We start from the raw sequence: 20,687 nt of genomic DNA on the forward strand, positions 1-20,687 counted from the left end.
AAGACAAATTTCCTAGGGATGATAAGCCAATCAGACCGAAACATCAAAATTTAAGTAATGTTTTATGATAATAATAATGCAGAGACTTCAGATCAGCTGCTAACCCAGTACACAGAGAAGAGATTTGAATAAACATTCTCTGGACGTAATGTGTTCATTTATTCACTCATTGTTTCATCCACCTATGTAGTTCTGTGTAAAATAATGCAGCACTTTGCGTGCTTGTTCCAGAACCTCCTGTTTCTCAATTAGCACCGTGTTCTAGCCGTCTCCCCATGGCAGTAAAGGTAGATCTTCCTTATGGTCATGGTCAGTATTATTCTTGGCCCACTAGGTCCTTAGCATTTATAGATACTACTCCACCCAGCTTAATGACTGTGTTCTCAGATAATGCAGATTAATTCCAGTAACCACCTGAGCAACGCAAGCAGAAGAGGCAAATCTGGAGTGAGGATCCATGTCATCCTCAAAGGGAGACATCAGCAGCTCTCAGACTACCCACATCAGCCCATTTCTGTTCTTTCAAGGGAGAGTTTGTTTGGAGGCTCGTTGATGTCGCAATGGAGTGCCCTGCTCAGGTGAGCGTAGGGAGGGGGTTATTGTCAATGGGCTTTGGGGGTGAGAGAGGGAGGCAGCTGGAGACTGAGAGAGTCACTGCCTCTGCCTGCTCGGAGGTTGTCTGGGCTCTCGAATTCTCCGGTTCTTGGAGATTTGGCTGAGAACCCTTGCATCTGTGTCCATACATGTAATTTCAGCCATGTGTGTGAACCTCTTCTGAAACATACCTGCCTGTGACACAAAGCCGGGCTTACCATCCTGCCCAAGGAACGCTGTATCCCTATTTGTTTTCAAGCTGGTTTAAAAATAGAGAGCGTTGTGCTAGAAGAGCTTGCTGTGATCTGATTATTTAACTATAATTTGTACCTGTACTTTTCACAGTCCCTGGCTGCCCTCTGCCATCAAAATATTTGGAATTTAGTCTTTAAACAGTGTAGGCCACTTGGGTTGTTGATTTTAAACATGCTAGAGGTTTTATAATGGTTATTTTTGTTGGCCAACACTGACCACTCTGCAAATGACCTGTTGATGTTGGACAAGGATAAGAGGCACTGAGCACAATGCAGGAGATGGAAAGAGATCAAAAGGAAGGAGCGTGTTCGCTTAGCAACAGTGCTCCGTGGGTTAGCGTGGAGATCAATTGTCTGTGCATGTGAGGTTTGCAGAGTTGCGTTATTTGGCCCGTTGCAGGGATTAGGTGTTCTCTTTGGGGAAATTCAGGAGTTTCTCAAACTGTGTATTTGATTACAGTATCAATGTTGTTGACTTTGTAAAATCATTGTGGATCATATAAAATTACACATAAATTTATATATATATATATATATACATGCATATATGTGTGTAAGTATGTATGTGTGTGTGTATCTAGTTGAGGCAAGAAGGAAACAACTTTATGTATATTAAAATGAGTGTTTCTGTGAAGTCAGTCCCATTTCTGCCGGCCGCTCAAGAATTCACAGTGAGTCCATTCATAGGCCTGCCTGCTGGCAGAGGACGTAGCATACTTTGTCCCAACTGTTTTCTCTCATCACTGTACTCCTTGGCTTTCATTTATTCAGTCTCGAGAGTGTCCGTGTGTTCGTCGCCCATTTCCGGTGTCACTTCTCACCGTGTATAAGTCAGATAGGAGACAAGAGAACATGCGTGTTTGACAGCTGCCCAATAAATTATACAGAAGAACAAGTTAAGGACAACTGCAGAGGACTGGGGGGGGAAAACAACCCACCAGCTATGTGGCTGGTTGAAAAGAATTTCCTTTGGAAAGCTTGTGTTGTTGACAGCAGTTGTTACTTCATGAATAACTTATAAAATTATTCAACCGTACCCTCTTAGTTGAAGCGTTCGCTTGGTTTGCCCGGGGGGGGGGGGGCGTTGGGGGAGCAGCCCTGAAGTCACTCAGAACTTGAAACCAAGTGAACTTTGGTAGCCAGAAAGAGAGCTGAGAGGACACGTGTGCGCCTTGGCACTCCCAGGAGTAATGCATGAGTCACAGCAGTGCGGGGGTGGCAGTGGGACTGTGCGGGAAGCCCGGCCCAGCCACAGCCATTAGGCCTCCCGTTCGGTTCCCTGGAGGAGCACGGGGTTCCTGGCTCAGAGCCAGCTCTTCTGGGCAGTAAGGCAGAAGCAGATTTAACAGGAACATCCAAGTGTATCTTCCCCCGTCAGTCTGCAGGACTCTGTGTGGCCAGTAGTTTGTGGCTTCTTGGCAGAAGATAAACAAATGACCGTCACCCCATCAGAGGCAGAGAAAAGAAATGTGTCTGTGGCCCAGTCTAACTCCCCGCACCTCCCCTCCTTCCACCCCACCGCACCTCTGCCTGAGACCCCACCGTTGACCCACCATATTGACTCAGCCTTTGTGTTAGTCATGGGTCCCGCCCCGACCCCAGGCGAGCATATTTGTGGGGTGATGTGGTGATGAAGGATTCATTCTGCAGCCATGAGGCCATTTGTCCTCCTCACGTGGGAATCAGGCTTGCTGCTGCGGCCTCAGCTATGTTCGAACCATTGGGCAAACTGGCCCATTAAAAAAAAAAAAAATCCAATAAACATGGCAGCGTGTGTCTTCCATTCGCTATAGCCAAGACCTGATCGTGTTTGGCTCTCACCGTTTTCTCCCTGTGTTCACTGTTCATACGAGCAGTGGCTTTCTGTTACTTACGAGAACCAACTTCCCACTCAGCCACACGAGCAGAGTTCTCTTTAAATCTGTCCGCAGGGCTGTGCGTGTGTGATGAGAAGCCAGAGTGTCTGTGGGATTGAGCAGAGGGAAAGCCAATGACCTAATGTGGTAGTAAATGACGACAGCGAGAGTGAGAGTTACCTGGCGTAAGCAAGCTGGTAGTTGTCTTAAGCAAGGGGAAGTGCTGTTTTAACGCAAGTGGGCAGATGTGCTGGGGAAGGAAACGTGTTCACCTAACCCAGTCGCCTTTAGATAGGTAGTTGGCAGCTCAGCCCCTCTTTGAAACCAATTTAACTTTGGTATTTCTCTCCCATTTGTTTACTCTCCTTCGTGATCTTGTTTGGCACGTCTTTGCACCATGACCAAAGTGACAGATTTTAGTCTCTGTTGGATTAATCACTGTGTTCTTTGATCCATGGCATGTGTTCCCCACAGACATTTAAAGTCAACATACTCAACATTTGTGGTCTGGAGGTTCAAAGTTGTTAGCCAAGCTGATAGACTGGTTTGGGCATTTGCATCCAAAAGACTCTTGCTCCTCCTCTCTCTCTCTCTCTCTCTCTCTCTCTCTCTCTCACACACACACACACACACACACACATGCACTCACACACATCCACTCCCAACAACACAAATATTGACTGTACCAATCATTCATTAGCAGTAAAAATTTGAGAGCAATTATTTTTTTACTGCGCTTGCCCTGAAAGACACCATTAATTACCTTATTGCCTGTGGACTGGAGCCAGTTTCGGTGTCCCCGGAGTCTACTCCCCACCCGAAGAAGGATTTGCAGCTCCAGGGAACACGGCACAGGACATCGTGTGGCAGGCAGCGCACGGAAGTTGTGTGTTGACTTCTGAAGTGAGACATCAAGACGTTCCCTGCCTCGGTATTGGATTCCTCCCTGTGTGGACCTCTCAGTCAGGCCTGGCAGTGACGGTAGATGTCCCCGACGGCCAAGACTCCAAGTGGAGGTGGGCGTTTGTGGATTTGGCATTATGTCAGCTTCTTGGTTTTTCTGTGTGTTTTGTTTTGTTTTAAGAGCATGAGAAAGGTTTCAAGTCATCCTAGAAATAATTATCAGGGGGAAGGACATTGTTGACCATCAACTTGGGGGGTCGATGAACCAAGGTTCCTGATGGGTGGCATCAGCCCATCTTTCCCCAGGAGATTTTAGTTGTGATGTTTCACAGATGGTTGTGACCCAGGTCACATACTCTTAATGCTGCTGGGTGGTTTTCCTCCTTCTCCTAGTCTCCTTAGTAGAAGTACATGAATGCCTTCTGAAATGTAAACCTGTGCCCTGAAAGAAAATGGCCATGAATTTCTTCTCAATCTAGAAAGCACTACAAGCCATTCGTAAAGTATCTATTTATTTATTAGAAGTGGGCTGTTCCTTTATTAAAAATGTATTGATCATACGAGTGGTATGGCCTCTCTCCCCACCAAACGGAAATGAACTGCGACTTATTAATGTGTCTGATTACATGGTAGGGCCTCAGTATCTGGTGGTTGAATTCATCAGCCTGAGTCTAGCTGTTCCACACCACTTGTTTTCAGAAAGCGTGTGAAATATGATCCTAGTCTGAGCCTACAGTGTCCCCCATTTTTAAAGCTAACTTGAAATAGCTGAGTAGTAAGTTAAACAAGAGCTTGAGGATGTCCTCTGGGTTCTCTAGGGTAAAGGGGAATTGCAGGGGAGAACATTTATGGGATACGGGGCATCTCAATCCAGCTTGGAGGACTGTGGGATGGATCCACAGCGTGAGAGGCCAGGCTCAGGTTAGAATTTGGGAAATCGTTTCTGAAAGCCATGGCCATTGGAGCTCACAGCAGAACTGCGTTGCATTGTTTCCTTCCTTGGAAGATTTTTAAATTTTTAAAATGTGAACGGAGAGTGAAGGAAAAGGCCTCGTGGGTTCAGTGCCAAACTTCCTCATGTTACCACCTTCTGGAAGAGCAGCCCGCGGGTTGTCCTGCCCGGCTGCTGCTGGTTGGAAGTGTGAACCGGAGTCACCACGAGGGAGCCAGTTTTGGTTTCTGAGCCAACTGCCTTCTCCACGGAAAGCATTTGTTAGAACGGGTGCTTCTTATACCCCAGACTGAGGTTATTTTTTTAGCCAGGGAAAGCCAATATGCGGAAGGGAATAATGGATTCTTTCACAGACTGTGCCATAAGAACAAAAGTCCAGGTTGCCACTTACTATAGTTTAAATGATCGATTCTAGTTTGCTTTGATTAAATTACATATTCAATTATTTTTGTTTGAAATTAAAAGCTTGATTATATTACCGAATGCTATGTAATTTTATACACGCCATTCACTTATTTAACAATGAGGCACAGAGTGTGATTAACAATGTGGCTGCCAGTGGGAAGAGGCAAAATAATTATTTTTTCAATATACAAGTCCTCATCATGATTCAGAAATCAATATGCATCCGTGGAGGGTTTGTTCTCGCCGTGGATTATGGACTTCAGGGTGGCCTCCCCTCATTTCCCTATGAATGTAAAACCTGGAGATTTTGGCTGGCCAGGCCAGTTTTTATTTCTCTCTCTCTCTTTTTTAAAGACTGATGTTTAACTACAACCACTGGGACCTAAATCAGAGCATCCAGTGCCCAAATATGAATATTAATCAGACGCCAGGCCACGGAGCCCCTCTCTGAGTTTGACAGTTTAAAGGATCAGTTAGTTAATTAGAAGATGACATGGCACGCCAGGTCCCAAGGCTCTGTCCTGCCTTCTGTCTCCTCTTTTCATTTTCCTTTTTGACAAGTTGGATTACATCATTACTTGTAGTTTCACTTGTTATCCCCACCGTGAAATAAGAATATTTTAAGCTTTAATTATCCGTGATTTCTTCCTGCTCTCTCTCTCTCTCAAAGACCAGGCTTCAGTAAAACTCAAACACACAAGCAGAGGTTCAAAAGCCCAGGAACATCATCAGCCTTGTGACCCCAGCCATGCCGTACATGGCATCGTCAAGAGAAACTGAACCTGCTTAATAGGTACTGGAAGCTGGTAGTGGTGGTGGAGGTGATTAGCTTGAAATAGGAAGATGCCCGTTGGGACTTTGATGTCACATCACAGTCAGCGTGCTCCTGCTAGCACTTGGGGACCTCCTGCGTGGAAAATGGGTGGGTGCCCAGGTCTGCTGAACCATCGCCCCTTTGGGCAGGGCTTAGGAATCTGCATTTAACCAACCCACAACCTTGCCTACCCAGTAATGGGGGATTTCTGGTGCACCCTAAAGTCTGAGTGATTCTGTTCTAAATGTTTTGGCGTTTTTCTTGACATGATACTTTTCAGAAGGCAAAGTTGGCATGTGGTTCCTAGAGGAGCCTCATTCCCAGGAGGGGGAACGAAGTCCAGACCCATGTCCAGTTCTTCACGGTGAAGCTTTTTCTGATGTCCCAAGTGGAGTTAACTCTTTCCCCTGTTCTTCCCACACCACTCCTCCTGCAGCTATCAGAGCACATCTGAAGTCAGTGGTGCCGTTCAGTCTGTGTGTCTTTGAGCCTTAAGGACACTGAGCCACTCAGGAGAAGCAAGAGAGCCTTAGTGTCCTCCCTGACAGACATTAATGATGAGACTTTAAATAAGAACGAACTGAAATCTTCTGTTTCCTGGGAGTGCTATGAGCCAGCCCTGGTACCGAGTAATTCAGAAAAGCTCTCTCAGTGGTTTTCTCAACAGTCCTGTGTGCTTCAGTGAGGACACGGACACTCAGGCAGAAACAAGCCAAGTCCTGGGGGCTGAGCAGCATTCCAGAGTCGGCAGTCTGAGCCCCAGTCCCTGACTCTTCTCCCCTCTCTGCAAAACCTCGCGCAGTGGGTGCTTATTTACAGGTGATGAAAAGAAAGGATATTTTTAAATGTCAGAGGACATTTCTCAGATGCCGCACCTCCATTGACAGGAGTACACACGGAAGAGAGGTGGGGAGCAGAGAATTTAGATCTGCTCATACTTTACTGACTCCTGGAAAGGCTGGGACTTTGGGATGTGTCCACATTCATTTAGAAGCCAGGAGGAAGAAGAAACACATGCATGAGACCCTGGAGGGATCCACGGACAGCGGGAATGTATGCTACCAGGAGGAGTTCAGAAGGACTAGATGGTTACCAGGGTCAGACCGGAGAGGGAAAGCAGGGCCAGTGGTGGCAATTTGCTTGGGGCGGGGGGCAGGGGCGGCGGGAAGCATCAGCATAGTGGCCAAAAGCTGGGCTCACATCCCAGCTCTGCCCGTAAGCAGCTGGGTGGCCATGGCCACAAGGCCGCCCCCGTGTTTCTGGGCTGCAATTCCTTTTTCTCCCAAGTTGGTAGAGGTAAAGCTTGGACCATGGGCCTCGGTGTCCTCCTGCTTAGATAGGTTGAATCGAGGACTTACAGAAGGCTCTTGGTTGTGACATTCGAGAGGTCCTTGTGATCCTCATGGTGAGAGGTGTTTATCTGTACGAGGGACAGATCATAAGGACAAACCAAATCGCATGGGGTCGAGGTGAGAAAGAAGAGGGGGTATCCTCTTGTAGACGCCTCTGTCAAGAAGTGTGGCAGTGAGCAGTGGGCGGAGGAGGAGGTTGGGGCCCCACAGATTTGAGAGTCTTCAGGATGAGGAAACCTCTGTAGGCCTGGTGGTTTCCAGAGGAAGGGCAGACAGCTGGGGCTGGGTCAGAGAGCACAGTGGGAGGGATTGTAGCAAGACCGTCTCTGTGAGTCTAGAAAACCTGAGTTCAGAGGGAGAGAGGCCCCCATTCCCTGTAGACAATGGAGGAGCCAAACAACGGCAGTGGGATAGAGCCAGGAAGTGCACAGAGTTTGTTTCTCCACCGACATGGAGAACTTGGGGCCAGGGAATGAATAGGGAGACAGATGCATGGATTGCATAGACACACATGTTTTCATGAGGTTCCTAGAAGCAGTGATGGCTTAGCCAATGTCAGTCTGAACCAATGAGGAGTCCTCCTGTCCTGGGTTCAGAAGGGCACGAGAAAGCTGGGAGTGAAGGTGGGAATAAAGGAAAGAGGAGAGGCAGGAACTGGGGGTGAAATGGTGCCTCATTGTCCATTGTTCCGTGCACCCTGGTCAGCGCTTCTTCCTCCAGGCAGGGAACTTCCCTGTCACCAGGAGCAGGCCGGATGGCACGTATGTTAGTGCCCATGCCTGCCGTGCCTTTAGGGGTGCGGCTGCAGAGAGCCCGAAGGGATCGTGCAGCGAGTACTTGGTCAATATCAAGTCACTCTGTTTTTCAGTTCTTAGATTGTGTCCCGTCATTCTAAGGGGATTTTTTCCCAGTTAAGATACTAACAGATTGAGGTGCCTGGGTGGCTCAGTGGATTAAGCCTCTGCCTTCGGCTCAGATCATGATCTCAGGGTCCTGGGATTAAGCCCTGCATCGGGCTCTCTGCTCAGCAGGGAGCCTGCTTCCGCCTCTCTCTCTGCCTGCCTCTCTGCCTACTTGTGATCTCTGTCAAATAAGTAAATAAAATATTTACCAAAAAAAAAAAAGATACTAACAGATTAAAGGTTCTTACAAGACAGTGCATATATTTGACCATGTGGTTCGTCAGGCACTTTTCCCCTTGATAACTTGACTGGTCTGTGAGCCGCCAAGTGGCAGAGAACTAGCAGTCCTTGGCGTCCACGGTACAGTTAATAAGTCAGCGTGCGTGGCGGGTGAAGGGGACAGTGGCGTGGTGTGCTCAAGCAGAGCTGTGAGGGGACACACTCTGTCTACATGACCATGTATTTGCTGCTCTTCCTGTAACGAAATGCCTCTCTCCAAGGTAGGTCTTGGTAGAGGGACTCAGGAAGAAGACAGGCAGAACTCAGGGGGCTAACGGGGAGAGGGGGGGCTTCGGGGCAGAAGGTGGAAACTGAAAGAAGATGCCATTAGCGTTCCCGGGTTCATCCCATAAAATAAATCATGGTTTCAGAATACCCATTTCCTGGTCTTCTTGTTGATCTATCCAGCGTAGCTCTGCCTACCCCACGGTAGATAAAAGATGTGGAGGTCCCAGGCCTCTAAACATTTGGACGCCCATTAACAGGTTCTACACCTTGGTATCTCTGGATATTACTGTCTCGCTTCAGTAAGCCCACTAATATCAGATATATCCTATCAGAGACTATTTTAAATCACTTCAATTTTCTCTGCCCTTGGGCTCTGCCCATAAGACCAGAATCTGAAGTGGATGAGTGTGGCCTGTGATCTAGTGTTTTACTCCCCCCCCCCCCATTTGTATTACAGGCAACTTCATTAGCTTTTGGATGCCTATAGATCAGTTTCAGAGACGAAGTACAATGTCAGATAGTTTTTACCCAGTTCTCAAGTATATCGTTGTTATATTTTCCCAGAGAAGTGTTAAGAAAAATTAGTATAGCCCTTTGTGAGAGCATTTTTCTCTTAAAACAAGTCATTGGTCATAATACTGTTTGCTTAGTTATTCTCCGAAGTGCTGTTTTATATCGAAAGTAAATCCAGGATAGAAGCTTGATAAGTAATGTAGCATACAACCTGAGCAGCGTAAGTGAATTACGAAGCCCTACTTTGCCATGTTGTTGTTCTTCCTCAAATACGTCTCTTCGTCACTACTTTTTCATCTTCTGAGTGATTTTAAAATAGCGAATTAGCTTCCTGTTAGTGCCCAAGTCATCCATCCAGCTCGTGCTTTTCCTGTATCACAGATTCCTTCACACAGGAACAGTCCAGGATCCTGTGGCTCGATTACGGATCGTTGGGAAAAAAACAATCTATGGCAGGGGTGTGACCCAGATCCTTGAGCCTGGCCGAGACCGAAACACAGAAGCTGCGTTTCACTGACCCACTTTTGGCAGTAGTTCAGCCTGGCATCTGCCAAAACAAAGGACCACGAGATTTGCCCATCAGCACACCCAGTTCTGAATTCAGATCTGGGCTCTTTCTTACTACTTCCTGCCTGTACCCTGTGTCACCCTCTCGCCATTTTCTACTCTCCCACCTTCATGCCCACAAAGACAACAGTCCCAGATCACCACCTCAGACATGGCTTCTGTCCTACCATTTCTTTGCCTTCGAGACCACCATCCTCCTGGACATCCTTCCATGGTCCAAGGACCCAGCTCCAACTGCAACCAGCAAGTTCTCCCTCACGCTATTTCGCACGCATTGTTCTCTCTGGGTTGTTATTCCGATGTCCAAATTCCCTCTGTCTTGCAACAGCCAGATCAGACCCTGCCTCCTCCACAGAGGCTGTCTGAATTACAGCAGACCCAGAAGCATGGCCCCAGGGGGCTTTGTGATCACTCTTTCGTGGGGGGGGTCATCAGGACCAGTGGCCCCCGTTGTCTTCAGCCTCTGTTCTCTGCAACTCAGACTTCCTGTTGCCCCCTTTATAGTTCAATCCCATCTTCCACAGGGAGTGATCTGCTCTCTGGGTATAAAGACAAGGTTGTACAATTTTTCTGGGTCTGCTCCGTGGGTAGGATGTACAGTTCAGATGCTCGGTAAATACTTGCTTATTGATGAATCACAGTAACAAAGCCATTTATTGGTCATAGAACACTGTGGCATTTCTGCCTTAGGAAATTGTAGCTTTTCCCAGAGGAGGAAGAAGCTGGTCACAGTCACCATTCTGTCCCCAACACTGAACATTTGCCAGTTTAAATGGTTTGGAAGACCGAAAGGCATGGCCCCAAGAAACCAGCACACACCTGATGGCAGCAGGTGCGGTAGGAGCACCTAGGATCTAGAGATGAATTTGGAGGGGTGAAGTTGGACTTGGCTTTAATATAAATGGGATTTAAAAGCTTGGAGTTCAAATTGGGAGAAGCCGAGTGTGCAGAGGGCATCCTACTTAGAGCCAACAGGCTCAATGAAAGTGCAGGGAAGGCTGACAAAACAGGCATGGGAAAGGTCATGTTGGGGCTGAAATTCAGTGCCAAGTAGACGTTCATTCCAAAAACAGGTTAAACATGGTGGCATATAGTCGTTTGTGTGGGATGGGAATGGACCTCTTTTCTCATTTTCCATTCATGATTATTTTTAATAATAATTTTTATACATTGTAGGTGATCATGGTTTCCCATTTACAGGAGGCATAAAAGTTTTTTGTTTTTTGTTTTTTTTTTTTCTCAAATAAAACCAAGTGAGTAGCTTTAGAGGAAAATACAAAGTAAATAGTGTTGGGGCCATATGTCAAAATGGAAAGACTCCCCTTCCCCCCGTGGAAAGTTGCTGCAGAGAAGCTGCCTAGGCACAGGACCACAGGATTGTTGGAGCCTGACCCGGTGGGAAGCCATCGGTGAATTTGGCAAGAGCTGCCATAGTCCCAGGAGAGCCGGAAGTCAGACACAGGGCAGCTCTTCCGTGAGGGCTAGAATTTTATGTTCCTTGTTTATCACTACACAACAGTGTCTGGCTCATTGCGGGCAATTAATGAGAAGGTGTGAATCAGCATGTGGTAGGTCTGAAGCGAGGCTTTTCTTTCCACCCGTGGCACGGACTCGGGCTGCTGCTTTCCTCCCACCGTGGCTGGCTGGAGCTGGGGAGCTGGGAGCAGCCTGGTTCCCACGCCCCCTCCTGAGTGAGCTCACGGGACCTGTGTTGGTGGAGGAGGGAGGCAGGCTACGGAGCGGCCAGCCTGTGGGCTCCAGTGGGGGTCTCCCAACCAGTCTCTCACGCTTTCTTTGTATATTACCAGCGCAATAGGGCCCTGGGCACCCTGGTGTCCTCCGGTGTAAACCGGTCCATGAGGATGCCTGGGAGGGAGCTGGGGACCACAAACCCCCAGCCCCATCTCAAGAGGACAGTCTTTACTCTGCTTCTGTTTGCCACACATGTGTCAGATTTGGGGGATTGATCAAAAGATGTCCACAAAATACACATTTTAGGTGAGAGTTCCTGATTGTGTTTTTACTTAGCCCCGATCCAAAATTCTGAAGAGTCTGCATGGGTCCAGCACGCAGTCTGTGACCTCTGAGGTAATGAAATGAAGTCCTGTCTCTTCCTTTGCCCAAGGTTTTGTCACATTCAGTTGTCCCTTTATGTGTTTTTTTTTTTTTTTTGCCTGCTATTTTAGTGATTTCTCTGAATCTACAGTAACACAGTTGGTGCCCTTTTCATGTGTCCTGTAGCCTGAGTTCCAGATCTCTCCCCCTTTCCTCTTGCCGAATGTCCTTCATCTTGGCCGTTTGGTCCTGTCACTTGCTTTCTTTCTCTGTCATCCGAATTCAGGCTTCACACAGTTAAGCCTGGCTTAAGCCACCAGGACTTTGAAAGATGTGCTTGCCCCCATCATAATTCCCCCAAATCCTAGCCTGACGCCCTCTCCAACTATCTTCCCTTCTCCTCAGCTTCTGTGCTCACTCATCTGTCTTTGTCACATCTCTTCCTCTTCCGTCTCTCCCTGCCTAGACTCCAGGCCTGGAATCTTCTTTCCTGCTGTCAGGAATCCCATATCCTGTGGTTGGAACAGACCCACATGGTTCTCAGCCAGCCTGAGATAACCCCCAGCACTTCTAGAAGCCTGGCCAGGGTCACAGAGCTACAGAATCCGTCCTCCCCTCATGCCATTCAGAATATAGCCTTTGAGGGGTCTGTCATATGTAAGCGGGCACAGTGCCTTGGGGAGGACTGGACACATTTCACATCCCCTGGACTCAGGAGGGACACCTGGGATCGGGCTGCTGGGTGGTTGAAATATCAAAAAGAAAAAAGCTATCCAGCATGAGATAGGAATACATCACAGTTGCAGCAAGCATGCCTTGTCCTCTTGGGCAGGCCAGTGAGTTACAGATTTTGTGTGTTGAACAGGATCATCACGGGTACATTGTGTGGCTTATAGATTTTTTTTCTGTAGCAGTGCCTGCCACTTCCCAACAAGGACCTGGCATTCAGAGCCTCTCTGCATACAGTATTCCTGATGAACCTGTAAGGTGGTGGAAGGGAACTGGACACACAGCAGCTCGTGGGCTTGGGGTTATGCAGTCTGAATCCAAATCTCATCTCCACTCTTACTGGCCATGGGCTCTTGGGTCAGTGGCTCTGCCTGCCCACCCGCCCGTTTCCTCCTACGTGACTTGGGGAGAAGAGCAAGCACTGCCTCCTCGTGCTGTCTGTATCAAAGAACTCTTTGTTCACTCGGTCAGCGTCTGGTTGGCAAATTTTGGTTCCCAGGCCAAATCCAGCCCACAGCCCGTTTATATACAACCTGCACTGGAAGAATGTTTTCTACATTTTAAAGTGGTTCTAGAGGTGCCCGGGTGGTGCAGTTAGTTAAGCATTTGACTCTTGGTTTCGGCTTAGGTCGTGATCGCACAGGTCATGAGATTGAGCCCCGCATTGGGCTCCACTCTCGGCAGGGAGTCTGCTTGAAAAAGTCTCCCCCTCTATGCCCCCTCACTAAAATAAATAAATCTTGAAAAAATTAATGAAATAATAAAATGGTTCTATAAGTTTCTATATACTATTCTCAGTTTGGCCTCTTGGCCGACAAAATGTAAACTATTTACTGTCTGGCCCTTTGTGGTAAAAGTTTGCCACCCTCTGCACCCCCTGCACCCACTGCTGGAAGGGCTTTGGGGCCCCTGGTGTGTCACTTGCCTTTCGTCTGGTTGCACACCCGTGGGCTGTGTTCTAAGAACCTTCATAGGCCTTCTCTTTAGTGAGTCCTCTCTCCAGAGTCCCGGTTTGGGGGGCTGGGTGCCACACGTGGGGAAACCACGATCCCGGGAGACTGTGAGTTTCCTTCCTACAGCCTGTGAGTTCTTCTGGATTGGACTGAGTTGACCATTAGTCTCCCTTCCCCCATGTGGGGCCAGTAGGTGTGTTCCGTCTTCTCTGGGAGGAACTCACATGCATGTAGAGAAGATTTGGATGTTGTTCTAGGCATTCCAGGGGTCCTAGAGATGACTTAGTCAAGAGTCCGCCCTCCAGGAACCTCAACTATAGTTGGGGAAACTGAGGCATGCACTTACTCCCAACAATAAGACGCACTGGCACCACCCCAAACACAATGTGCTTTGGGGCCTTTGAGGAAGAAATGCATCTACAGGGGCATCCCAGGACTGCAAGCCCATCAGAAAACTTGAATTTTCTGTTGGAAGCTGAGGGCCCTTGGAGCTCTTCCCCACTGGCTGCCTTCACCCAAAATGTTCATATTCCAGCCGCCCCGTGACAGATCCCCGTGGCTCTGGCTGCATCCTTGTCCAGTGGTTTTGTGGTTCGTGAGGTAGCTCTTGGGGCCTGGTGCTCATCTGACTGTGTGGCATTTGAAGGGCAGCTGTCCCGCTGCCTCCGCCCACCTCAGGGCTCAGTGGTGCCTCCGCTCCTGATTGCTTGCAGTGGAAGCAGCGGGCTGTGGGGCTCAGGCAGCCAGGGTGTTCACTGGGCACCTGGAGCCCAGAGGACATGCCCGAAGGACGGCAGCACCTCAGTCAAAAGGAGAAACATCCTTTCATGTGTAGAAATAAGAGTGGAAGTCCTCAGCAGATATTCTGAACTTATGTAGCTTTTCAGAACCAAACCACTCAAGGCTGCTGGGAAACGTTTCTCCAACCCCCACCCCCACCCCCCTCCGCTGTGTTGCTCGTGTGTTCTGACATCCTGGCAGTTGCTTTTCTTCTTTGCAACAATGATGTGCTCCTCATCCACACCTGGCTTTCCAGGAGTTCTTCCTCCTTGTTCAGGGATTAGTTCGAGAACTCACTACGTGTGATTCAGACAGGCCTTGGGAGTGTCACCCTGACAAAGGAGACAGTTCACTAGAAGTTACTAACCCGCTTGCTCAACAGATTATGAGTTGAATCTCTGGCATGACGTGGATGGGAGGCCTGTAGGAGTAGCTTTTGTCCCGCACAAGTAGCATCTTGGTCCCTTTGGGTTGTTCAACAAAGTGGCATCGTCCCAGGTTAGGGTACCAGCGTGCTTGGGGGAGGGCTGGCTTCCAAGTCACAGATTGGGCTGTATTATCACACTGCAGAAAGGACTAGAAGCTCTGTGGGGTCTCTTTTTTAAGAACACTGAGGGCTCCACTCTCATCACCTCAGCACTTCCCAAGGGCCTGACCTCCTAATACCCATCACACTGGACATTAGGATGTCGGTGTATTAATTGGGGAGGGGACACAAACATCCAGACCAGAGCCAGCACAAAAAAATGCTTTTCGCAGGTTTACGGCCTTAATCTCCTTGTGAGTGTTGCACTCTATGTCCATTTTGGTCACCGTTGTGTTCTCAGAACTCAGGAAACTGCCTCATAGTGAGTGAACACTCAGTGAATATCAGATACCGAATTTATTTATGAGAGACTGATTGAGTACCTGGGGTTGGGGGGCAGGGGTGGGCCTCCAAAGCTGCATTTGTCCTGGTCTTCTCCAGGGCCCCCTCCAGGGAGGAAGGGAGTGTTGGAAACACAGAAGGACCACGCAGTGTGAAGCTTGCCAGAAAGAAGGCAGCAGAAGAGGTGGGGAGACTTGAGGGCCACACCTAAGGCTGCAGAGTTTGGGCAGTGCAAGCCGACAGCCTGCCGTGTGGATGGACATGAGGCGTGAAGGACCCTGACGCAGGAAGCACTGCTGGATGATAGAGGACAGAAGAGGCCGGGCAGAGCTGGAGGGGTCAGGTCCACAAGCTTGGGCACTTGGACTCTGTCTGGAGGTTGGTGGTTTATCCGCCATGTGTGTGGGGTGGGGGGATGATTCTAGCTGCATGGTAGAGTAGGAAGGACTTGAAATGAGAGCAAGAGTCAAACCAGGAAGAAACAAGTTAATGAGCCCGCAGGATCCTGAAAAAAGCTGAAAATGCTTAAGGAAACACCAAGTCGGTGGGCGGGGCTCTCAGAGATTGAAGGGAGGTGGGACTGACTCCATAACTCTCTCGTGCTGGTCCCCGCCGAGACTCCAGTTCTCAACATGAACTTGGCTCCATCACCCCACCTCTTTTTTGTCATCGCTCTTCCCAGGATGTTCTTCTGTAGTTTGATGACCCCTGTGCCCCTCATACATGGGGAACAACAGGAAGGTCAGATGACAGGTATCAGACAAAACGGGCACCCCAGTCTGGGTGCCAGAATAGTATGCCTGAATCAGAGAGATGCTTCCACAATTAAGCAAACATAAGTTCTTGTCTCCATGTGCTACTCTTGCAGCATCCTTGATGTCTTAAGGAAGTTCAAAGAATGATGATAGAGGCTCTTCCCCGGGCACCTCCGGCCCTTACTATATGTGCCTCTTCTGTGTGTCTCTCTCTGTGTGTTCCTCGGTGACCCTTCTTGGCACTGGATTTTTCATTACCACAAAGGCAGGAAGAGGCAGGCGTCTGATGGCCCAGAACCCCCGAGAGGCGTGCTCTGGGCTCTCACGAGCTCATTAGGCACTTTCTGATGATGTGATTACGAACTCGAAAAGGACATCCAGCATCTTCCTCAAACAATGTGTGTCTTTGTGCTGCCTGGAGTTTTTCATTTTTCCTGGGACAGCTGTTTTCTCAAAAACAGTTCTGTAGTAAATAACTTCCTGTCACTATGGTCCGTGCCCCTCTGATCGGCCTTGGTGTGGAGCCCAGGACAGATGAGCCTCCTTTGACACAGTTGTGTTTCTTACTCTGTGGGAGCAACGTTTTGAAAATGAAACTATTCTCGGTGTACTAGATGATTTTGCAAAGGAAAGTGTATTTTTTTTTTAAGATTTTATTTATTTATTTGAGAGAGAGACAGTGAGAGAGAGCATGAGCGAGGAGAAGGTCAGAGAGAGAAGCAGACTCCCCGCGGAGCCGGGAGCCCAATGCGGGACTCGATCCCGGGACTCCAGGATCATGACCTGAGCCGAAGGCAGTCGTCCAACCAACTGAGCCACCCAGGTGTCCCAGGAAAGTGTATTTTTAAGGCAGATCATCAGTTTGGTAAGTCTTGTTTTAGGCATAATGGGTACAAGTGTTTTCTCATTCTTGAGTCCAAATAATGGTAATTAATCGTAAGAATGGAAGACCAGCCATAAGTTGAATTTGAATTAGTATTCTCTCCACTTTTCTCCCCACCCCGAAGCATGGGGTTCTTAGACACCAGCTCACCGCCATCCGTGTCTTCTGAGAGTGGTGATTCTCACGGATCACGCAGGCACCTGGGGCGGGTCCTCCGTACTGTTTTACAGAGTCCATGAGGTCGAACTGTGTTCCTAAAAACATCAAGATCTTATTTTTTTCTATTATTCTTGTTCTTTTAGGAACGTACAGTGCAGTAGAGTTTTCTAGAAGCCCCCCTATCACATAACAGAAATGATTGAATGCAGAAGCAAAAGGCCAGCTGTCTTCAATTAAGCTAGACATAGAGGGCTTTGTGAAAATGTAAAACAATGCCATTCTTCCCAAAAAATTCTTTTTATTTTGGAAAATATGGTAATGTTTCATAAAAATGTTATTTATGTTAATACATAGTGGGTTTGTTGTTGCTATTTTAAATGAACGAAGGAATAAATATTTTCGTATTTCTGTTTCTAACATGATCAACGTCGATAGGTATAGCCCAAATAAAGACCAGCTCTTCAACTTTCTCAGTAGTTTTTTAAGAATGTGAAGGACGCCTAAGAGCCAAAAGTTGGAGAAACTTTTTCGCAGTGCAGGGCGGTATGTGGTAAAACTCTCCTGGCTTGGGAATGAGATTTGAAGTTTTCCAACAAAGACTAAAGGGATTTGCCTAAGTTCCCTATCCCTTTAGCAGGAGCCCATTTCTACATTTATCTGTGGATATGCAGGAAAAACGTGCATATAAGCTAGTGTGAAATGCAAAACCTTCTCAAAAAAATCCAGTCCACCCCCTCGGGTAGGAGTTTGGGAGACGTCATTCAACCAGAGGACGTGTGTTTCCCCAGCCCCTTCACAGGGCTGGCCCGCAGGGCAATGCAGACACCTTTCCTGCCCTCGGGAAGCCGGCATCCCTGTTTAAGGAGACTTGAGTAACAGATAAGCATAAATGAACAGGAAGACTGAGGAAATGAATGGAATGATACCACACAGTCATTTGGAGGATAGAGAAATAGATTCACACAAGGTGGCCAGCAAAGGCTTTTTGAACGGGACTTGGTTTGAGCTGAGACGGGGCTGCTGGGTGGCTAGGAAGGAGAAGGGGGTGCAGTCTGGAGGAGGGAATCCTGAGGAGAGACACAGCTTGGTGGGAATAAAGGTGAGCCCCAGAGCCCTAGGAGATGATGGTATAGAGAAACTGATGGGCAAGGACCAGATTTCCTAGGTCATTGGAGGTCTAGTGAAGAAAGTGATTTTAATCCAACTGTGATGAGAGGTCATTGTGGGGTTTTCAGGCAAGTGGAAGAAGTGATCCTGTCTCTGCTTTATGAAGATGGACCTGGCAACCTTGTAGAGTGGGAGCCCATGGGTGGGCAGGAGAGGAAGCACCAAGTGCATCGGAGGCTCTTAGTGTCATCCATCTGGAGTGGATGGCACGCCAGGGATGATAAACAGAAGTGGACAGAACTGAAATCTCACTTGGAATCAAAGAGAGCAGACTTACAGAGGGGGGAAGGCTCTGGGGACTGGGGCAGCGAACAAGCATGACTTCCAGCTTTGGCTTGACAGCCTGTGTTTTCTCACGAGGCTGCAACAAAAGTCTGCAAGGTAGGTAGGTAGTTGTAGAGCTATTTAAGGATTAGGAAACCGAGCTCCCAGTAACCTGCTCATGGATCCATAGGGCCCTTCCCAGCATCAGGGCAAGTCAGAGGTCACTGCCACTGCCCAGCCCCATCTGTGGCTTCTTTTCCCTGGTGGCATGCTCTAGCCGGGATAGGGACACCAGGTGTGGGTCTGAGATGAAGATTCCCTCCTCCCCCTCCAGCAAGCCAGAGCTATGAGTTGATCTGTGACAAGTTGTCATGCCTCATCTTCTGGGTCTGAGAAATGGGACCAGATGTATCTGCTGGCCACCAGCCCAAGTGGGATTTTATTTACAGGTTTACTCACATCACAGGTGTGTCTGGGCTCCTAGAGAAAGGGAGCATTATTCTTCAGGCCCTGTTATGCCTCTTGGCAAGACGTGGGAGTCCTCCTGAGAGACAGTTCAACCTTCATAAAATCGAGGGGGGTGTGAAGGTTTGGAAGCAGTTGTGAGAATTTTATACCTCAGTGATTTGCGTTGAAACAATAGTACCTGTGCATTTCGTTTAGGCGGTGGGGCGATGATTTGAAAACAGCAGGTTTTTGTTTTGAAAGCCATCCGTCAGACTTAGTGGGTCAGAGGCTGAATAAAGGGAGACAAGAGGCAAGGCAGCAAGAAAAAAAATTCTTAAATGCTCTGGGTCATCGCAGCTCCCCGCTTTCGTGACACACAGCACAGATCAGAGCTATGACGGTCTAGGTGGCCATGGGATTATCAGATCCAGACCCATAGTAGCCGGTGACAGTTAGCTGAACGGCATGGGCTCTGAGGTATCTGGAGCATCTCCTAGCTCCAGAAATGGTATTAGGCTGGTTGCTTCTCTTCCTTCCAGTTAGCTGGGCAGCCCTTTAAGAAATAACTTTCTGTTTTGGGAACTGCGAATGCACTTTAGCGGTGATTATCTGCTTCCTCACCTTTAGGGGAAACTGTCTCCTTACAACCCCCCGGTGACTTTGCCTACACACACATAGTTCTTGCAATTTAAATTTTTATATTTTATTCATATGGGGCACATTTTTCCTGCAACTTGGTAAAGAGCTAAATATTATATGAATATCATTCAAAACATGTGCCTTCCATAAAACTTGTTTATATGCCATCATTATCCGCAGCATTAAATACATTTTATATCATCAAAAATTTTATGATATATTTAAAAATGAATTTCTACTTAGCTTAAATGCATTAGGGATCATCCTAAGAGACCTTGCTAAAAATGCAGTCCTATTTATTTGTAACTGCCAGAAAATGGCTTACAAAATTGTTAGTGTCTTTTATTATTCCCTACCACTGGAGCACTTGCTTGTTAATTAGAGAAATTTCAACTGTCATAGTTGGCAATTATAGCTTCTGTATCATTGTCTGTTATGAATAGTCAATGAGAGCTGATTAATATGCATGAGCAGCAGTATATATACCGTGTGCATCGGACCACAATCCAGCTGCCAGAGTCCCTCAGAGGAGGGAGTGGTGTGTGTGTGTGCGTGTGTGTCTGTGTGTGTGTGCGTGCGAGTGTCTGGGTGTGCGCGTGTGTGCATGCTGCGAGGCAAGGAGGGGAAGCGTGGATGGGGAGAGAGTTGTTTTCAGCCTTAGAGAGCAACGCCAATGTGAAGTGTAGCAGCCGTCCGATGCACCTGAGGCTCTCTGAGGATCCCTTCATGCCTGCACGCAGGACGCTGCTGTTCCCGGGTGCTGGCAAGTCCTGAAGCCTTCCTCGGACGTTCCTCTAAACATGGGATGCAGTTTGTGCAGCCTGCAGAAGCAAGAGGAGCAGTACAAATTGCTCTATGAAGTTTGTCAGGTAACGCGTTGCCTTTTATTCTGTGGGCATGGACCGGCACTCACCTGGCAGAGTGTAACTTCTCGGAAAGGAATTGGGGCTGGGGGCGTGTGTCTGTGTTCTGAACGAGACGGCTTCTCTGACTCGCCCATACATCCTCTGTTCGGTCTCCTCCGTGCTTTCCCTCCCAGTGGCACTTAGGGGCCAGCATTTGAATACTTAAATAGATGCTGACAGTCACAAAGTACGTTTCCATCAGTCATGCCACAAAGCTCCTTTACAACTGACCGCTCTCTGGAGTGTCAGCGACTGTCTTAGGAAGGGTCAGAGCGTGGTCACCCTTTGAACAAGTTGGAGAAGACGGGGATGATGATTGATGCGTGTGTGGTTTTGTCTCTGTTTACAAATAGTTCCGAGGCGCGCCTTTCAGTAGAGCACAGGCGTCTACCGCAGACTCAATACTTTCAGCAGCGCCTTGTCCTGGGACGTGTGGTTCTGATTTATGCTTCACACTTGCCATT

At 48.1% G+C, this 20,687-nt stretch overlaps 1 protein-coding gene across 2 annotated transcripts in view; it reads left to right on the top strand.

The window, feature by feature from the left end:
* PDZRN3 (PDZ domain containing ring finger 3) overlaps nucleotides 1-20,687 on the top strand; it is a 246,090-nt gene that overhangs the window by 177,476 nt on the left and 47,927 nt on the right. Inside the window, exon 1 of one of the 2 annotated variants that reach the window (XM_047746716.1) lies at nucleotides 20,007-20,187. The exons of the other annotated variant lie outside the window; for it this stretch is intronic. Within the exon in view, the coding sequence (XP_047602672.1) occupies nucleotides 20,119-20,187 (69 nt within the window). The 5' untranslated portion in view covers nucleotides 20,007-20,118. Of the gene's footprint in view, nucleotides 1-20,006; nucleotides 20,188-20,687 lie in introns of those variants that run through there. 2 annotated transcript variants of the gene reach the window in all.

The sequence above is a fragment of the Lutra lutra genome, chromosome 1 (genome assembly GCF_902655055.1).
Source record: "Lutra lutra chromosome 1, mLutLut1.2, whole genome shotgun sequence".
NCBI classification, from domain to species: domain Eukaryota; kingdom Metazoa; phylum Chordata; class Mammalia; order Carnivora; family Mustelidae; genus Lutra; species Lutra lutra.